At 44.8% G+C, this 22548-nt stretch overlaps 1 protein-coding gene across 1 annotated transcript in view; it reads right to left on the bottom strand.

Moving 5' to 3' along the window:
- The window catches only part of LOC137412097 (glycogen [starch] synthase, muscle-like), a 66759-nt gene extending 48463 nt beyond the window's left edge, over positions 1–18296 (bottom strand). Inside the window, exon 1 of the mRNA XM_068097352.2 lies at positions 18169–18296. Coding sequence (XP_067953453.2) covers positions 18169–18295 — 127 coding nt within the window. The 5' untranslated portion in view covers position 18296. The remainder of the gene's footprint in view (positions 1–18168) is intronic.
- Positions 18297–22548: the final 4252 nt, after the last annotated feature.

Raw genomic sequence — 22548 nt, 5'->3', positions numbered from 1 at the left:
GAATTTTTGATGCCAGCAGTTACTATCTGATGGAGAACATAGTTCTCAAAGACAGCAATGATAAAGAAAAATTAACCAAGACAAACAAAACATCAAAGACGTCTGAATATTTTGTTTATGATGGCAGTCGAGTCAGAACTGGTGCAACAAATCAACTTTACTGACATGTTACATTATTTTTCCTCCAACAATGCTCAGAAGAAAGCTTTCATTTAAACATTGACATACACTCATGATATTATATGCATGCTTGGATGTCATTCACTTCTGGATACATAATATGATAGTATTTTGACAACGGATGTTTAAGGGGTACATGAATGAAGGACGACAGTTGCTCTATATGAAATGTAGCTTTATACCCACCCACATTTCTAAAGATGTAAGAATGACATGTTGGTTCATTGGTGAATGAGTGTTAGGGATTTACCCCCCAGCACACCCCCCCACCCCCCCTCGGGATGATAACGTGACCAAATTCAGTTACAGGAGCATTTATTAAAGGTACATGTACATGGGAAAGCTGCCGTACAAGCCAGGAACGGACTAGCTTCTCAATCAAAACACATCAGGCCAGGGTTTTTATACTGCACAGGAAATAATTAAAGGAAACTTCAAAGACGAGACGAAAGGCACAACAACTGGGGCTGTTTAGCAAGGGAAAAGCTATTTTCTCATCCACGCAGCTTTTGCCCAAGGTCGGAGCCTGAAAACTTCAACAACAGGCTATGTTACTGGAGGTGAGGGGTCATTTCTGCCCAGCTTTGTTCAGTTCGCAGAATGCTCAAGGGCTGTCCTGGTAACAGAGCCAAATGTGTGAAATCCCTCACACTGGGATTGAGCAGATCATCGACATGAGCAGATGACTAGATACGAGTAAGAAAATCAAAATTTCAATAGGATCGATTCATCAATGCACTTTGATACATTCATGTCGTTAATCGGGTCTTGTGGGACCCCATTGTTATTTGTACCCAGGACACCAAAAATTCTTAAACTGCCTCTGGACGGATCAAAACAGAACACCTGTTTTTAAGATTAAAGCCCAAGGAAACATGGACCACTTTAAAGCATACATCGGTGGCCCACAAAGGGGGAAAAGGCACCTTCAACAGGGCTTTGTAGAGCCAATATCAATGCCTGGACACCGGCCAGAAGCGTGGAAGTGCGACCGGCTAGAGCAGTGGTTCTCAACATTATTTACCATAATGGGCCACACTTTTAGCTCTCCATGTGTAATGTAGGCTGCACCAACACAACTTACTTCCTGTGTACCCATTTTAAAATGTTGACTAATGCAACAAAAAAAAAAAAAAAATCAATATTCTGTAATACCTTAGAAAATTTGCAATATGTAGGAGCTTTAAGTTGTGATGCACTTGCATCCAAGACAACTGACTTTTTGCAGCACACTCATTGGTTACTACACTATTTCTGTTGAAAATAGTTGATATTACTCATTGGAGCATGCCCACAGGCTGTTGAGTCACTGGGCTCAAGAAAGAGCTGGACAAGACATGCAGATTGGTTGGTTGACACATAATTTGGACAAAAGAGAAGAAGGCACACCAAGCTAGGGAGATGAGGTCACCTACTCCAGCAGGAAAGTAGGAATGAAAAAAATCAGGACAATCAAAATCTTAGGAAGATAACCTCAACATTTACCTTATCTATTATAAAAGGAGCCGTGTCTGTCTGTTTGTCTATTTGTTGTGTTATAACTTGAGAAAGGATCAAGGGATTGACCGGTAAATCCTTCCGAGGTCGGCAAATTGAGTACCAGCTTGCTGGGATGAATGATCCCGGTGTGTACCCCGGTTTAGAATAGGTACACCGTATCCCTGCGCATCATAAGAGGCGACAAAGGGTTGGCATTAGGAAGGGCATCCGGCCATAAAAACATTGCCTCAAACAGGGAACCATGATTGTCATGGGGCCCGCAAGGCTAACCCCGCTCTAGCGGGGAAAATGGCCTTAAAACGATCATTCATTCATTCAATCCCCATCGTTTAGCCATCACAGCAAATATTGGTATTTCCGTCAGCGAAGCGACGGGTCTTATATTCTCGTATATTTACAATTAAGAATCGGAACCTCGATAAACGATCAAAAACAGTCTGCCATTACTGGTTGCCCTGAAAGGTAAATAACTGTCAGCAAGTTTGAGCAAGGGATGCACCAATTGGTTTTAATATAAATGTCAGAGAAGGACTTCAATTGGCTCGCTCTGAAAGGAAAGGTCACTTAAATATATGAAGATTCATGTCATTGCAAAACACAAAGACCAAAGCTCGAGAAGAAAGAAACCTTGAAATTGAAAAAAAATAAAATCCTCATTATCTTGGGCAGTACATTATGCATTTTGTGAACAAGCAGGAAGATGAAAGGCCAAATGGACTACATTGTGCATACCAGGCATTGGAAGGAAATGGCGAATCAGAGTTAGGATAATAGGTTAAAATGCTTTCATCTTAGGCTTGCCTAATAGGCAACACTTGCTATAGGCCTTGCAAAGTCAAACTCAGATGGATTGACCTTTTAAAATTACGATCATCCAAGCCTCAGGAAACAAGAGACTAAATAGAGGTGACTGCACATGCACATGCACATGCACATGCACACTTTTCAGAACAAGATACTCAAGTCCAAGTAACCTCAACGTTATTATCTTTCACATTTAAACACAACTGTATAAACATAAATACATTTGTGATCAACTATATATACGTATATATATATATAGAAACATCGAAAAAAAAAAAAAAAAACCCCACAAACAGATTGCCACAACTTTTGTTGCTCTCCATCTTGGAATTGGCACTCACTAATCTATAAACTACTATCAACCCCAGCCCAAACCCCAATGACCCACAAACAAACTTTTCAACCCAGACAGGCAATATGATTTTGCATACCACATGAAACTAGTTTGTCAACCTTTGGCATGTCAAACCTAACAAAAACAAATGCCGCAAACTTATCTTCTTAAGAATTATAAAATCAAGCCTTTGTTAATCTCCAATTGGGAAAAAATAATAATAAGCACAATTTAAAAAGTGGTCTCAATTTGGCAATTATTACATCCATCTGAATGATTTTAATTGGGCAGGACAAGCGCATAACTGAAAGCACTCTTAGTTACATTATCCTATTAGTTTGGATAATCAGACACTCAAGAGGTTCACTCAAAGGATCAGCAAATTGGAGTTTCCCTTAAAAATCAGCAAATTGGAGCTAAGCATTTGCTTTGCAAGGGGATCCCACCTTTGTGCAGACTTTGATTGAAGGGCAGAATAGAACAGCGCTTGGTAGAACACAAGCCTCTTCCAGGCTGAACAGTATGTTTTGTATCTCTCTGATAGACCGGATCTGGATTCAGACCATCACCACCATTTAATAATTTCGTCCTCGTCACATATCCAACGTCTCCATCAAATTTGGTCTGAATCTGAACACAACTTTTTGAGATATCCTGTTCACAGATGAAGACAGATGGGTGGAAACACAACTTCCATCCACCTTTGGTGGCAAAGGTAAAAATGCAAGTGTTAGGGATTTGGATAGTGCAAAGATGCAATGACAACAGTTCCAAAAATAATTTTCTTCAATTGCACAGGCTCTCCTCATGTTGTGACCTTTGAACCCAAACTTTAATCAGTTATCTTCACGTTACGGTCCATAGTTCTGCCACGTTTGTTCAAAATCCCTTAAGCAGTTCACAAGTTATCACGGTAAGCAGTGAACCCAAAAACAATGCCTTCAGCAGCGGAGGCACAATTCTTTTTTGAAAAGGCTACGACGTCAATATTTTAGCTTACCACGAGAAATTCACTTTCAGGATACGTGAATGGAATGAATGATTGTATCTCTTGTCTGATTAAACTTTAAAGCATTGTGTAGAAGAGCATCCACATGAAAAGGACATCAAAAATGTATTACCTACAGTACCTTCAGAAAGTATTCACACACCTTGATGTTTTTTTCACATTTTGTTGTGTTGCAACTTAAATTTAAAATGGATTAAATTCAGCTTTTTGTCACTGATCTACACATCATATAATGTCATACCCCATCATGTCAAAGTGTAATTTTTTTATTAGAATATTTTACAAAATAATTTAAAATTAAAAACAGAAGTATCTAATTTGCACAAGTATTCAGCCCCCTGAATCAATACTTCGTAGAAGCGCCTTTGGCATCGATTACAGCTTCAATTATTCTTAAACTTTGCACTTCTACATCAGATTTGTACATCTGGATTTGGGAAGTTTACCCCATTCTTCCTTAGATTTGCTTAAGCTCTGTCAAGTTGGATGGGAAGCATCGGTGGACAGCAATCTTGAAGTCTTTCCACAGATTCTCACTGAGATTCAAGTCTGGGCTTGGGCTGAGCCATTAAAGGACTTTCACATTATTGTTCTGAAGCCATTCGTGTTGCTTTGGTTGCATACTTGGGGTCATTGTCCTGTTGAAACAAATCTTCGCTGCAGACCGTCTGAAGCAGGTTCTCCTCAAGGATTTGCCTGGATTTGGCTCCATTCATTGTTCCCTCTATCTTTACAAGTCTCCCAGTCTTTGCCACTGAAAAGCATCCCCATAGTATGATGCTGCAACCACCATGCTTCACGGTAGAGATGGTGTTACATGGGTGATAAGCTGTGCTTTGTTACCACCAGACATAGCGCTTTGCATTCAGGCCAAAAAGTTCAATTTTCATCTCATCAGACCACAGAATGTTTTGGCTCATGTTCTGCATCTTTTACGTGCCTTTTTGTAAACTCCAGGCGTGCTGTCATGTACCATTTTCTCAGGAGTGGCTTCCGTCTGGCCACTCTCCCATAAAGCCAAGATTTGCTAAGTGCTGCAGAGACTGTTGTCCTTCCTGCACGTTCTCCCATCTCAGCAAAGGAACTCTGTGGTTCTGTCAACGGTCATTGGGTTATTGGTCACCTCCCTGACCAAGGTCCTTCTTGCCTGTTTGTTTATGTTTACTTGGTCAGAACCAGCTCTAGGAAGAGTCCGGGTAGTTCTGTATTCTTTCCATTTCCTAATGATGGAGCTCACTGTGCTATTGGGAACTTTCAACACTCCAGAAATCGTTTTATACCCTTTCCAAGATCTATGCCTCCTCACAATTCTGCCTCGAGAGTTTTACGGACAGTTCCTTGGACTTGACAGTAGAGTTTCTGCTTTTCTGCTCTGACATGCACTGGAGAACCTTCTTTATAAATCATGTCCAGTCAATTGAATTGAAAATCATGTCCAATCAATCAATTGAAAATTATGTCTAATTTGGGGTATTATGGCCAGAACAGTGCCAAAAAAAACAAACTCAATTGAATCTATTTTAAATTCAGGCTTTACCACAACAAAATCTGCTCTGACATGCACTGGAGGACCTTCTTTATAAATCATGTCCAATCAATTGAATTGGTCACAGGTGGACTCCAATCACATTGTAGAGACATCTCAAGGATGATCAAAAGAAATTAGATGTACCCGAGCTAAATTTGGAGTGTCATGGCAAAGGGGTTGAATACTTATTGACTTCAGACATGTGACCTTTTCATTTTGAATTATTTTGTAAAAATCTAAGGAAAAAAAAAAAGTTCCATTTTGACATTTTGGGGTATTATGTCCAGAACAGTGACAAAAAAAAAATCTCAATTGCATTAACTTTAAATTTAGGCTTTACCACAACAAAATATGAAAAAGTCAAGGGGTGTGAATACTTTCTGAAGGCACTGTATAATGGACATACTTAGCACACCACATTTCCCAATCATCAGTTTCAGTTTGATCATGGCTATAAGAACTTGCATAATTGGGAAAACAATTTACAGTATTACATTTAGATCCCAGAATCATAGGAGCATTGGGTTAACGTTTTAAACAAAACACCAAAAACATCTAAACATAAGAATTACTCCACTCATCAGGTATAATGACATGAATTTCAATTAACGACGAACCAACCGACTCACACAAGCACAGAAACCTATGAATGTAGTGGCAGAAACCTAGGCTAGACAGCTCGGAGGTTAAAGTGCTCGCTTTGCACCATACTCACACACAGGATGTACACACACACTTTTATAACATCGAGATGAGTCAACAAAGGAACTAGAACAGCACTCGGTGGAGCACATACCTCGGGCCAGGCTGAACAGTTTATGTTTTGTATCCCACTGATAGTCCAGATCTGGATTCGGACCTGAACCAAAAACCGAATCGATGGTTCTCATCACCGAAACAACTCATCCACCAAGTTCAGTCATAACTCGTCCATTACTTTTTTTAATATCATGTTATATATCACTTTTCACCCGATCTCTCAATGGTGAAGAATCACTTGTAAATTGAATAATTGTCATATCCGAATCATATTCAGATCTTCATCAAAATCTAATCATTTCGTCCTTGTGACATACCATACCTCTCTGCCAAATTTCGTCCGAATCCATCCCCAACTTTTTTAGATATCCTGTTCACAGACAGACAGACAAACAGACAGGGGTGAAACCATAACCTCCATCCACCTTCTGTGGCGGAGGTAATAATGTGTGAGAGAGAGAGGGGCAGAGAGGCCCGTCTTCAATACACCTTTGGCTAATCATACCACCAAGCACAAGCAGGAAATTGAATCCAGCGTACACACAATTATCTTATTTTCAAAAGCTATTGTGGCATCAATACAGCAATACTACTCAATACAGCACTCAAGAGTGACATCATTCCCAGGGATCAATAACTCAATATTTTATGTGGTTTTCAAATAAATTTTCAATGTAGGAAAAGAAAGAGCAGCGGATGTATAAATAAGGTGCATCGCAGAATTACATGCCCTGGGACCCGAGTGGCTGCAGGACACACCTTTGTTCATGACAATACCCATTCGTCTTCGAGCTGAGGCTGTGGTGCTGTCATGTAAATTAATGTGAGAGCTTTCCCAAAGAGCCATTTTGTATTGTGGGTAAAAATACGATTATCACTTTTAATCATTCAGCTGAGGCAATGTAGACAATGCATTTTTATATTGTCCTCATTCCAAGTTGCCCTGGAGACATTACCAGTTATCTATTTTTTTAAAATGGTAAGTGACTAACTGTAGCCCACAGCAGATCTTCAACATGTGATCACAACCCCCATTTGAAGACAATCAATGAACAAGCTGGACTCTTAATCAACAATCCATTTGAAACTAGAACGCCACTCAGTAGAGCGCATACTCCCGCCATGGGTCAAGTTGGAATAAATAGTACGATTTCACAAAAGTTTGAGGGAGTAGTTCAGTGACAACACAAGACAGACACTGCACAGATATATATTTAGAATATATAGAAGACTAGCAGAAGTACCCGGCATTGCCGGGAGGGGGAGGGGAGGGGGAGAGGGGTAGGGTGGAGGGGGAAGGGAGGGGGAAAGGTAGGGGGAAAGGGAGGGGGAAAGGGAGGGGGAAAGGTAGGGGGAGGGGAGAGGGAAGGGGAAGGGGTAGGGGGGAAAGGAAGGGGTAGGGGGGAAAGGGAGGGGGAGGGGAGGAGAGGGGATGGGAGGGGAGGGGAAAGGGGAGGGGGAGGGCAGAAGGGGAGAGGGTAGGGTGGAGGGGGAGGGGGAGGGGAAGGGGGAGGGGGAGGGGGAGGTAGAGTCCCTTTATAGAGAGAGTAGCGACAACTAACGATTTGATGCCATTTTGAGTCCATTCAGTGCGGAGCCGCCGTATGGCGCTAGTGCATTGAACCGTGTATTCCATTATGTTCTCTATGTATGAGAGATGGGAATGGTCTTTTCCATGTTGATAATGAACAAATTATGTGAAGATGACAAAATAGAAGATTTATGACAACTAAGAGCCATATGATAAAGAAGAAAATCACAGAGCTGGTTGTGATTTAACAGTCTCAGACATTTAGAACCATGACAAAGAAGGAATGAACTAGACAGGAACACGTGCTGCTTATTTCAGCCTCATTTTAATTTCAGGGAGGCGAGAGCGAGACTCGAACACCTCCTGCTTACACATGTACAATACAATGTTAAGAGTTATCTTTGTATTTCTGCAGTTGTTTGACGTTGTTTATCGTGTGTGGGTATATATTTGTGTTTGTTTAATTTTCATATTTAAATTATTAATCTAAACTTTGCTGCATGTTGCCGATCATATATTAATCGCACCAAAAATAGATTAGCCCCCCTACCCCCGGCACGCACGCGCACACACACACACACACACACACACACACACACACACACACACACACACACACACACACACACACACACACACACACACACACACACACACACACACACACGCATGTGCTAATGCACACACATACAAATTATAAATTGAAAGTCACACACACAAACACAAGTTAATGTCCTCACACATTCAAATCAACAGAGACAAATACATACATTCAATGCATGCCCCCCCCCCCCCCCCCTTTCTCAGTTGTGGCATACAACTGTATCACTGGCATGAATTGGTTTCTAGCAAATTCTTTCTGAAGCATCATTGAAAATTTTGAATGACAATAATCCTATCTTCCATGTGAAAGTACAAAAAATAAAACTTATTTTATTATTTGTTTTACGAAGGTCTCAGAGACCATTGTGAAAGGCTTTGAACTCATTTACGATTAATACTCAAACCGAGAACAAATATACGCATATGGGACCATTACCACCATCACACTGACCTGGCAGAGAACTGACGAAGACGTTACTTTCCATCCAACACGACTGACTCTGTTCTCCCAGATTTTCCGTCTCTTAGCATCTGATGGAAATCTACACATCTCGAATCCCTTCTCCGCTCTATTTGTGCACCCACAGGCGCTACAACCTGTCATTTTGTCGTAAAATCGATGTAAAACACGAATGAGAACGCTGCGTACAGCGGGAACGTTAAAACGCTGACCGATATGCGTCCGATCCTGATCCTGTCCGCGATGGACTCAAAATGGCTCCACGCAATCACGTGACTAGATTTTTCCGGACCCTCTATGTCACAACTCTGTATATAAAGGGACTCTAGGGAGGGGGAGGAGGGAAGGGGAGGGGAGGGATATAGATGGTTACTGGCAATTGATCACATCCACAAATGATGTAATCCACACAATTTATGTACTTTACATAACGTTAATAGGAATACATGGCCGTGTAGATGGGAAATAGTTTGTTTGAAATAAATCACAAATATCAGATGAAAGTTTTTAAAATTTAGAACTATTCTCACTCAGAGTTAAACATCACCGCAATATTACGCGGTTGCTTCAACGTTTTCTGTGAATTATATGTCATCATTGTGAGACATCATATACCTGGCCTTGCACCTTGAATGTAGGCATGAATCCTTGCTCAGTGACGACGCGATCTGCTCCAAACGAAGTCATTTGGAACGAAGAGTTGTAATTACGGATTTCCTTCAGGAAGTGTCTGGATTGAGTCATAGTTGATTGAAGTAGTTCTTTCAAAAGGTTCCAGTGGAGATTGGAGAGAAGGCAAAAGGACATTGCCTCCCCTGCAACACATTCCTGGTGTTTCTCCCTTCCATTTCAAGGCATGGCAAAACTGACAGGTGAACGACATGGAGCCGATATCAACGTTTGAGGAGTAGTCAGTGTTCGGATTGTAACTGAATGCAGCCTTCTCCCATGCAATGGCCGGCTGCCGTCTGCCTGATGGTTGCCAGTTGAGTCGTTTTTGGCGCTGTTCTTTTGTCTCCTGCTGTCTGGCCCTCACCACACGTTATTGATTAGCATTCAGACGTGCCTCTGTCTCATCTTCTGTCTCTCGCTGTCTGGCCCTCGCCAGACGTTGTTGATTGGCGTTTAGACGTACCTCTGTCTCATCTTCTGTCTGAATCTAGAGACACGTTCTTGATTGGCTTGTCGATGGTGAAAAGTATCTTCATCGGTTTCATGGAGTCTCCGATCAGTGATTTTCCTTGCTCGGGAGGTTGAACGCGACAAATTTCTTTTCTTCGGTGCCATTGCCTTTATGTCAGTCTTCCAGTCACTCACTCGTAGACAAATTCAATTTTTTTCACTTTTACGTTTACACGAGGTAACAAACGACGCAAACGCAAGATTGCAACTCTGCGTTGTGTCATGGGCGTGGCCAAATGCTCCCAGGTGATTGGGTAACTCGAGCGAGCCATAATGCGCTACATTATGGCAAAAAATATGGATCTAAGGATGAAAGAAAAAAAACCTATGTGGTGTGAATGGCAATGTTCCTCGCTGAAATGTGAAAAAACGCAATCGCTTTTCGCTCTGAATTACGTGCGAACGCGCAACTGTGTTTATGGCGGCAAGGATGGAACATCACGTGATCGCTCTGAGCGAATCAGCACGCTGCTCTGCCACCGGCTCAGATTCCATGTATAATATTCATCGCTGAAAAAAAATATGGATCTAAAGATGAAAGAAAAAAAAACCTATGTGGCGTGAATGGCAATGTTCCTCGCTGAAATGTGAAAAAACGCAATCGCTTTTCGCTCTGAATTACGTGCGAACGCGTAACTGTGAGTTTATGGCGGCAAGGATGGAACATCACTTGATCGCTCTGAGCGAATGGGCGCGCTGCTCTGCCACCGGCTCAGATTCCGTGTATAATATTCCTCGCTGAAATGCGCTGAGGTAAATATGAATAAAAAATATGGATCTCGGTAAAATCTTTAGGTAGGCCATGTTCTTCCCAGGCTCAATGGCCATGTCTATGCCAAATATCAAGCACGTGAGCCTCCCCATTTAGGAGTCTATCGGTAACATTACACACACACACAAACTGTGTTTTATATATACTAGGGCATGCCCGTACGTGGGTGCAATGCCCGTACGTGGGTACGTGGGTGCGAGTACGGTGACAATCCCCCCCCCCACCCTCTATTTACATGAAATGGTTTGGTCCATGAAATGTTTTGGTCCATTCGCAACGCCAATCCGAACGGCGAACGGCTTGCGAGTACAGTGACAATCCCCCCCCTCTATTTACATGAAATGGTTTGGTCCATTCGCAACGACCACAGAACCCCCCCCCCCCCCCTCTATTTACATGAAATGGTTTGGTCCATTCGCAACGCCAAAGCGAACGGCGAACGGCTAAATCGCCATAGCTCGGTAACTACTTGTCCGATTAATTTCAAACCTTGAAAAGGCACATCCTCGGGTCCCCAGCAATATACCTGGCAAGTTTCAAGTATATCGGACCGGTAGTTGTCGAGAAACAGCGGTCACAGACAAACATACACACATACACACATACACACATACACACAGAGATTAATGGAATTTTAGATAGATATATAGATAATGTTAAAAAAAACAAGGCAATTTCACTTACATTTTCGGATTCAGCGTTCAATTCTATATAAGTGAGTGTATTTTGAGGCATGTGTGACTTCAAATAAAATTGTAAGCCAGGCAAAACGGTCGTTTCATTCCTTAGGGATACAACATGTAAAACTGGCCCAAACGTGAAAACAAAACTCGCTCATTTTAAGTCGTACAAGCTAATGTGACCACTCATTCTTCTGGGAAGAATCCCGTGCACATGCTTGTCACACTTATAAGTCACCTAAGTCTTTATAAGTTCATCAAATACTGACACCGCGATTGACATTCGCCGAGGTAACTTGATATCTCTGCTGAGGTTAAAATAAAAACAAACAAAAAAAGTTTTAAAACATTATACGTATCAACCGATACATTTTATTAAACGGGGAAACCGAATACACACTTTGGTGGTTTTAAAATGACAGAATATGTCTTTATTAGAAAAACAAAAAATGAACATTGAAGACGACGCTGATAAACAATACACCGCTCTAACGCATAACCACGAGTTTAAACTACATTTACAACAAATATGAAAACTATTTTCATATCACAATGTTAAATATAGAATATATAGAAGATATAGAAGATAATGTTAAAAAAACATGAGCCATATCTTCCAATGGTAAAAAATTCCCCAAAAAAATTCCTGGATCCGGAATAATATCCTGAGCTTCACCAAAACCTAATCAATTCTTCCTTATCCCAAGGGCAATCATCCCACCAACTTTCATCCAAATCCGTTCAGAACTTTTCCAGATATCTTGTTCACAAACACACACACACGAACACACACACACGAACACACACACACACGAACACACACACACGAACACACACACACACGAACACACACACACACGAACACACATACACACGAACACACACACACGAACACACACACGAACACACACACGAACACACACACACACGAACACACACACACACGAACACACACACACACCTCCCACCAAGTACGTGGTCACATAACTACAACGGCATTTGGTGGAGAGCTCACCTCTGCAAGGCTGAACAGTTTGCATTTTGTATCCCAATCATAGGCTGGATCTGGGTCTGGACGTGAACCAAAATCGAATTGTTCTTGTCACTTACCAAACTCATCCAGCTAGTTTTGTCATAATTGGTCGACAACATTTTGAGCTATCATGCTATATGTCCTTTTTGGCCCTATCACTCAATGGTGAAGAATAAATGGCTGAATAAAAAAAATAGATATTGGATCCGGATCTGGATCTTCACAAAAATCTAATACATCCTGGTCACACACCCAACCTGTCCACCAAGTTTGTCTGAATCCGTTCACAACTTTGAGATCTTGGGTTATACATAGTTTATGGCCTCGTCTCCATGGTGAAGGATAAAGTTTAAAAAAAATTATAGGATCCAGATCTTCGCCAAAATCTAATCAATTCGTCCTTCAAATACACCCAACATGTCCTCCAAATATCTAACGAAACCGTCCACACCTCACTGAGATATCCTGCTCAGAGACAGACAGGGGTGAAAACAATATCCCTCACCTACGATGGTAATCAGCCATAACCACATAATCATTCTACTGAGCAAGTGATTGCATCCACAGAACGATAAAAAAAAGGCTTGCATTTCATATCATAGATTTTAGCATTTTAAAGAGCATATCAAAAACACAGGTTTGGGCTGGTAGGATAGCGCAGAGGTAAGCACACTCACCTCCAATGTGTAGTCTGGGTTTGAACACTGACCCAGATATAAACTGCCATCCTGGTGTTTCATCAATGTTGGTGTCGTCTGCCAGATAGACGTTAAACTGGCGTCCCGTCTACCAGCCTTGTTTGGTGGCCTTTAAAGATCCCATGGTGTTCTGCGTGAAGGGCAGGCGAGCTATCGCCAGCACTCTTAAATTAAAAGTTCCTGACTGACTGATGGGAAGGCAATGGCAAACCACCCAGCACAGCCCTTGCCACGTTTCTGCTTTGACAGCACCAAATGAATGCCAAATATCAGTACTTAATTGATCTCAACTACGAATACTGAGGATGATGATTGATGACACCCCCAACAATTAAAAAAGTAGAAGTGCCAGCTCACAAACGACACCATTATGTACGGTGAGGCCACAGCAAGAAATACCAAACTTGGCACAATCGATCAGCAAATACCTAATCTGGTGCAATAAACATATACCTAACTTGGCACAATCAACAAATACCTAATTTGGCACAATCAAACAAATACCTAATTTGGCACAAACAAATACCTAATTTGGCACAATCAAACAAATACCTAATTTGGCACAATCAAACAAATACCTAATTTGGCACAATCAAACAAATACCTAATTTGGCACAATCAAACAAATACCTAATTTGGCACAATCAAACAAATACCTAATTTGGCACAATCAAACAAATACCTAATTTGGCACAATCAAACAAATACCTAATTTGGCACAATCAAACAAATACCTAATTTGGCACAATCAAACAAATACCTAATTTGGCACAATCAAACACCTAATTTGGCACAATCAAATATCTAATTTGGCACAATCAAATACCTAATTTGGCACAATCAAATACCTAATTTGGCACAATCAAATACCTAATTTAGCACAATCAAATACCTAATTTGGCACAACCAAACAACAAATACCAAATTTGGCACAACCAAACAACAAATACCTAATTTGGCACAACCAAACAACAAATACCTAATTTGGCACAACCAAACAACAAATACCTAATTTGGCACAACCAAACAACAAATACCTAATTTGGCACAACCAAACAAATACCTAATTTGGCACAATCAAACAACAAATACCGAATTTGGCACAATCGAACAACAAATACCGAATTTGGCACAACCAAACAACAAATACCGAATTTGGCACAATCGAACAACAAATACCGAATTTGGCACAACCAAACAACAAATACCGAATTTGGCACAACCAAACAACAAATACCGAATTTGGCACAATCAAACAACAAATACCGAATTTGGCACAATCAAACAACAAATACCGAATTTGGCACAATCAAACAATAAATACCGAATTTGGAACAATCAAACAAATACCGAATTTGGCACAATCAAACAACAAATACCGAATTTGGCACAATCAAACAACAAATACCGAATTTGGCACAATCAAACAAATACCGAATTTAGCACAAACAAATAGCGAATTTGGCACAATCAAACAACAAATACCGAATTTGGCACAAATCAAACAAATACCGAATTTGGCACAATCAAACAACAAATACCGAATTTGGCACAATCAAACAACAAATACCGAATTTGGCACAATCAAACAAATACCGAATTTGGCACAATCAAACAAATACCGAATTTGGCACAATCAAACAACAAATACCGAATTTGGCACAATCAAACAATACCGAATTTAGCACAATCAAACAATACCGAATTTGGCACAATCAAACAAATACCGAATTTGGCACACAAATAAATACCGAATTTGGCACAAAGAACTACGTAATTTGGCACAATCGAAGAACGACCTAATGGAGCACAATCAAAGCACTACCTAATTTGGCACAAAGCACTACCTAATTTGGCACAATCGACCAACAAATACCTAGTTTTGAAGAATCAAACAACTACCTCATTTGGCACAAATACCTAAATGGCACAAACACATACCTAATTTAGCACAATTAAAAACTTATTTTTTCTCATCGATATTTGCCCTAAATAAGGCCGAGACAAAATGTGAAGGGCGACAAAGAAAAAGGAGAAAATCTAGCAAAACCTTCTACTCCTGAACCAATGAAACATCGTCACATGACCACTGTGCAGGAGGGAAACCCGAACTAGAATAACCGTAACTAGGCCAGGCGGAAAAATAAATTTTCTTTCCCTCATTAAATTAACAAAACGATAAATTAACCAAATCTTTCAGTTCAAAATCTTGGCTCATGGAAGAAATTGACAGGGTGAAAAAAAAAAAAGGCAACAAACTCTCATTAAGTGCAGGTGGGCACAATATGCAAGGGAATGGACAAATAGGAAAAGAGGATGGACAGAGAAATGGGGGTAATAGGTTTGAGACAGATGGAGGGGGGGGGGGGAGGAGAGAGATGGAGACGGGGGGGAGCGGAGAGAGATGGAGGCGGGGGGGGAGCGGAGGGAGATGGAGGGGGGGGGGGAGCGGAGGGAGATGGAGGGGGGGGGAGCGGAGGGAGATGGAGGGGAGGGGGGAGCGGAGAGAGATGGAGGGGGGGGGGAGCGGAGAGAGATGGAGGGGGGGGGGAGCGGAGAGAGATGGAGGGGGGGGGGAGCGGAGAGAGATGGAGGGGGGGGGAGCGGAGAGAGATGGAGGTGGGAGCGAGAGAGAGAGATGGAGGTGGGAGCGAGAGAGAGAGATGGAGGTGGGAGCGAGAGAGAGAGATGGAGGTGGGAGCGAGAGAGAGAGAGATGGAGGTGGGAGCGAGAGAGAGAGATGGAGGTGGGAGCGAGAGAGAGAGATGGAGGTGGGAGCGAGAGAGAGAGATGGAGGTGGGAGCGAGAGAGAGAGATGGAGGTGGGAGCGAGAGAGAGAGATGGAGGTGGGAGCGAGAGAGAGAGATGGAGGTGGGAGCGAGAGAGAGAGATGGAGGTGGGAGCGAGAGAGAGAGATGGAGGTGGGAGCGAGAGAGAGAGATGGAGGTGGGAACGAGAGAGATAGATGGAGGTGGGAGCGAGAGAGATAGATGGAGGTGGGAGCGACAGAGATAGATGGAGGTGGGAGCGAGAGAGATAGATGGAGGTGGGAGCGAGAGAGATAGATGGAGGTGGGAGCGACAGAGATAGATGGAGGTGGGAGCGAGAGAGATAGATGGAGGTGGGAGCGAGAGAGATAGATGGAGGGGGGAGCGAGAGAGATAGATGGAGGTGGGAGCGAGAGAGATAGATGGAGGTGGGAGCGAGAGAGATAGATGGAGGTGGGAGCGAGAGAGATAGATGGAGGTGGGAGCGAGAGAGATAGATGGAGGTGGGAGCGAGAGAGATGGAGGTGGGAGCGAGAGAGATAGATGGAGGTGGGAGCGAGAGAGATGGAGGTGGGAGCGAGAGAGATAGATGGAGGTGGGAGCGAGAGAGAGAGAGATAGATGGAGGTGGGAGCGAGAGATAGATTGAGGGGTTGAGATAGATGGAGGGGTTGAGATAGATGGAGGGGTTGAGATAGATGGAGGGGTTGAGATAGATGGAGGGGTTGAGATAGATGGAGGGGTTGAGATAGATGGAGGGGTTGAGATAGATGGAGGGGTTGAGATAGATGGAGGGGTTGAGATAGATGGAGAGGTTGAGATAGATGGAGGGGTTGAGATAGATAGAGGGGTTGAGATAGATAGAGGGGTTGAGATCGATAGAGGGGGTGAGATAGATGGAGGGGGAGGGGCGAGAGAGATGGAGGTGGGGGCGAGAGAGATGGAGGTGGGGGCGAGAGAGATGGAGGTGGGAGCGAGAGAGATGGAGGTGGGAGCGAGAGAGATGGAGGAGGGGGCGAGAGAGATGGAGGGGGTGAGATAGATGGAGGGGTTGAGATAGATGGAGGGGTTGAGATAGATGGAGGGGTTGAGATAGATGGAGGGGTTGAGATAGATGGAGGGGTTGAGATAGATGGAGGGGTTGAGATAGATGGAGGGGTTGAGATAGATGGAGGGGTTGAGATAGATGGAGGGGTTGAGATAGATGGAGGGGTTGAGATAGATGGAGGGGTTGAGATAGATGGAGGGGTTGAGATAGATGGAGGGGTTGAGATAGATGGAGGGGTTGAGATAGATGGAGGGGTTGAGATAGATGGAGGGGTTGAGATAGATGGAGGGGTTGAGATAGATGGAGGGGTTGAGATAGATGGAGGGGTTGAGATAGATGGAGGGGTTGAGATAGATGGAGGGGTTGAGATAGATGGAGGGGTTGAGGTTAATGGAGGGGTTGAGATAGATTGAGGGGTTGAGATAGATGGAGGGGTTGAGATAGATGGAGGGGTTGAGATAGATGGAGGGGTTGAGATGGATGGAGGGGTTGAGATGGATGGAGGGGTTGAGATGGATGGAGGGGTTGAGATGGATGGAGGGGTTGAGATGGATGGAGGGGTTGAGATGGATGGAGGGGTTGAGATGGATGGAGGGGTTGAGATGGATGGAGGGGTTGAGATAGATGGAGGGGTTGAGATAGATGGAGGGGTTGAGATAGATGGAGGGGTTGAGATAGATGGAGGGGTTGAGATAGATGGAGGGGTTGAGATAGATGGAGCGGGTGAGATAGATGGAGCGGGTGAGATAGATGGAGCGGGTGAGATAGATGGAGCGGGTGAGATAGATGGAGCGGGTGAGATAGATGGAGCGGGTGAGATAGATGGAGGGGTTGAGATAGATGGAGGGGTTACATCTCAGTCACCCGTTAAGCAAGAGCAATGGGTTGAGTGGGTAGTTAGCCTAAAAACTAACATTTGGTGGGGGAAAAAAAACAACAAAAAACATTTGACAAAAACGATTTAAATGGAGGCCATTTGAAAATCCATCAAAATTGTTTACCAGCCAAAACTAAGTTATTCAACATATTTTAATACGTCGCCAGTACAAACGGTTCACAGCACGTGTCAGCTGTATATCATAATGGGACCATCGTGTAATCTAGAACAAGGAAGTTCCAATAATCTATAAAGTTTAACAAGTAACACAATTTATAGGGAAGGTGCAGGTCGGAGAGGAAATAATCACGAGTGAGAAATCAATTTCCGCACCAATTGACAATTGTCGATAAATAATTAATTATTCGAAGGACGATCTCCTCGCATGAAGCTCCATAGGTACCTTTATTGGCAACTTCCCAGGAAACCTCAAAAAGAACAACTCCATCAGGTGGGAAAGCATCCTCTTCGGCCCAACTCGACGAAATCCCACCCAGGGACGCTACGGAGAGGGATCGAAACAGCGTCATGCCGACTACACCTGGGCGCGCCCCACCCGATGTATATTGCGAACGAACAACACCCACCTGTTCAAGCACCTACTCAACGATTCGCCCCGCCTACTCAAGCCTGCCCTGCTGGACGATTCGCCCCATTTACTTAATTCTGCCCTGCTGGATGATTAGCCCCGCCTACTCAAGCCTGCACTGCTGGACGATTTGCGATTTGCCCCATTTACTCAAGCCTGCACTGCTGGACGATTTGCCCCATTTACACAATTCTGCCCTGCTGGATGATTAGCCCCGCCTACTCAAGCCTGCACTGCTGGACGATTTGCCCCACTTAGTCAAGCCTGCCCTGCTGGACGATTCGCCCCATTTACTCAAGCCCGCACTGCTGGACGATTTGCGATTTGCCCCATTTACTCAAGCCTGCCCTGCTGGACGATTTGCCCCATTTACTCAATTCTGCCCTGCTGGACGATTTGCCCCATTTACTCAAGCCTGCACTGCTGGACGATTTGCCCCATTTACTCAAGCCTGCACTGCTGGACGATTTGCCCCACTTAGTCAAGCCTGCCCTGCTGGACGATTCGCCCCATTTACTCAAGCCCGCACTGCTGGACGATTTGCGATTTGCCCCATTTACTCAAGCCTGCCCTGCTGGACGATTTGCCCCATTTACTCAATTCTGCCCTGCTGGACGATTTGCCCCATTTACTCAAGCCTGCACTGCTGGACGATTTGCCCCATTTACTCAAGCCTGCACTGCTGGACGATTTGCCCCATTTACTCAAGCCTGCACTGCTGGACGATTTGCCCCATTTACTCAAGCCTGCACTGCTGGACGATTTGCCCCATTTACTCAAGCCTGCCCTGCTGGACGATTTGCCCCATTTACTCAATTCTGCCCTGCTGGACGATTTGCCCCATTTACTCAAGCCTGCACTGCTGGACGATTTGCCCCATTTACTCAAGCCTGCACTGCTGGACGATTTGCCCCACTTAGTCAAGCCTGCCCTGCTGGACGATTCGCCCCATTTACTCAAGCCCGCACTGCTGGACGATTTGCGATTTGCCCCATTTACTCAAGCCTGCCCTGCTGGACGATTTGCCCCATTTACTCAATTCTGCCCTGCTGGACGATTTGCCCCATTTACTCAAGCCTGCACTGCTGGACGATTTGCCCCATTTACTCAAGCCTGCACTGCTGGACGATTTGCCCCATTTACTCAAGCCTGCACTGCTGGACGATTTGCCCCATTTACTCAAGCCTGCACTGCTGGACGATTCGCCCCATTTACTCAAATCTGCCCTGCTGGACGATTTGCCCCACTTACTCAAGCCTGCACTGCTGGACGATTTGCCCCATTTACTCAAGCCTGCCCTGCTGGACGATTTGCCCCATTTACTCAATTCTGCCCTGCTGGACGATTTGCCCCATTTACTCAAGCCTGCACTGCTGGACGATTTGCCCCATTTACTCAAGCCTGCACTGCTGGACGATTTGCCCAACTTACTCAAGCCTGCACTGCTGGACGATTTGCCCCATTTACTCAAGCCTGCACTGCTGGACGATTTGCCCCATTTACTCAAGCCTGCACTGCTGGACGATTTGCCCCATTTACTCAAGCCTGCACTGCTGGACGATTCGCCCCATTTACTCAAATCTGCCCTGCTGGACGATTTGCCCCATTTACTCAAGCCTGCACTGCTGGACGATTTGCCCCATTTACTCAAGCCTGCACTGCTGGACGATTTGCCCCATTTACTCAAGCCTGCACTGCTGGACGATTCGCCCCATTTACTCAAATCTGCCCTGCTGGACGATTTGCCCCATTTACTCAAGCCTGCACTGCTGGACGATTTGCCCCATTTACTCAAGCCTGCACTGCTGGACGATTTGCCCCACTTACTCAAGCCTGCACTGCTGGACGATTTGCCCCATTTACTCAATTCTGCCCTGCTGGATGATTAGCCCCGCCTACTCAAGCCCGCACTGCTGGACGATTCGCCCCATTTACTCAAGTCTGCACTGCTGGACGATTTGCCCCATTTACTCAAGTCTGCACTGCTGGACGATTTGCCCCATTTACTCAAGCCTGCACTGCTGGACGATTTGCCCCATTTACTCAATTCTGCCCTGCTGGACGATTTGCCCCATTTACTCAAGCCTGCACTGCTGGACGATTTGCCCCACCTACTCAAGCCTGCACTGCTGGACGATTTGCCCCATTTACTAAATTCTGCCCTGCTGGACGATTTGCCCCACTTACTCAAGCCTGCACTGCTGGACGATTTGCCCCATTTACTCAAGCCTGCACTGCTGGATGATTTGCCCCATTTACTCAATTCTGCCCTGCTGGATGATTAGCCCCGCCTACTCAAGCCCGCACTGCTGGACGATTTGCCTCATTTACTCAAGCCTGCACTGCTGGACGATTTGCCCCATTTACTCAAGCCTGCACTGCTGGACGATTTGCCCCATTTACTCAAGCCTGCACTGCTGGACGATTTGCCCAACTTACTCAAGCCTGCACTGCTGGACGATTTGCCCCATTTACTCAAGCCTGCACTGCTGGACGATTTGCCCCATTTACTCAAGCCTGCACTGCTGGACGATTCGCCCCATTTACTCAAATCTGCCCTGCTGGACGATTTGCCCCATTTACTCAAGCCTGCACTGCTGGACGATTTGCCCCATTTACTCAAGCCTGCACTGCTGGATGATTTGCCCCATTTACTCAAGCCTGCACTGCTGGACGATTCGCCCCATTTACTCAAATCTGCCCTGCTGGACGATTTGCCCCATTTACTCAAGCCTGCACTGCTGGACGATTTGCCCCATTTACTCAAGCCTGCACTGCTGGACGATTTGCCCCACTTACTCAAGCCTGCACTGCTGGACGATTTGCCCCATTTACTCAATTCTGCCCTGCTGGATGATTAGCCCCGCCTACTCAAGCCCGCACTGCTGGACGATTCGCCCCATTTACTCAAGTCTGCACTGCTGGACGATTTGCCCCATTTACTCAAGTCTGCACTGCTGGACGATTTGCCCCATTTACTCAAGCCTGCACTGCTGGACGATTTGCCCCATTTACTCAATTCTGCCCTGCTGGACGATTTGCCCCATTTACTCAAGCCTGCACTGCTGGACGATTTGCCCCACCTACTCAAGCCTGCACTGCTGGACGATTTGCCCCATTTACTCAAGCCTGCACTGCTGGACGATTTGCCCCACCTACTCAAGCCTGCACTGCTGGACGATTTGCCCCATTTACTAAATTCTGCCCTGCTGGACGATTTGCCCCACTTACTCAAGCCTGCACTGCTGGACGATTTGCCCCATTTACTCAAGCCTGCACTGCTGGATGATTTGCCCCATTTACTCAATTCTGCCCTGCTGGATGATTAGCCCCGCCTACTCAAGCCCGCACTGCTGGACGATTTGCCTCATTTACTCAAGCCTGCACTGCTGGACGATTTGCCCCATTTACTCAAGCCTGCACTGCTGGACGATTTGCCCCACTTACACAAGCCTGCACTGCTGGACGATTTGCCCCACTTACTCAAGCCTGCACTGCTGGACGATTTGCCCCATTTACTCAAGCCTGCACTGCTGGACGATTTGCCCCATTTACTCAAGCCTGCACTGCTGGACGATTTGCCCCACTTACTCAAGCCTGCACTGCTGGACGATTTGCCCCATTTACTCAAGCCTGCACTGCTGGACGATTTGCCCCGCCTACACAAGCCCGCACTGCTGGACGATTTGCCCCATTTACTCAAGCCTGCACTGCTGGACGATTTGCCCCATTTACTCAAGCCTGCACTGCTGGACGATTTGCCCCACTTACTCAAGCCTGCACTGCTGGACGATTTGCTCCACTTACTCAAGCCTGCACTGCTGGACGATTTGCCCCATTTACTCAAGCCTGCACTGCTGGACGATTTGCCCCATTTACTCAAGCCTGCACTGCTGGACGATTTGCCCCACTTACTCAAGCCTGCACTGCTGGACGATTTGCCCCATTTACTCAAGCCTGCACTGCTGGACGATTTGCCCCATTTACTCAAGCCTGCACTGCTGGACGATTTGCCCCATTTACTCAAGCCTGCACTGCTGGACGATTTGCCCCATTTACTCAATTCTGCCCTGCTGGACGATTTGCCCCATTTACTCAAGCCTGCACTGCTGGACGATTTGCCCCACTTACTCAAGCCTGCACTGCTGGACGATTTGCCCCATTTACTCAAGCCTGCACTGCTGGACGATTTGC

This window comes from Myxine glutinosa, chromosome 1 (genome assembly GCF_964187855.1).
Source record: "Myxine glutinosa chromosome 1, kmMyxGlut1.1, whole genome shotgun sequence".
In the NCBI taxonomy this organism is placed as follows: Eukaryota; Metazoa; Chordata; class Myxini; order Myxiniformes; family Myxinidae; genus Myxine; species Myxine glutinosa.
Note: the sequence above shows the minus strand (reverse complement) of the source record. Positions and strands in the feature narration are given on the sequence as shown.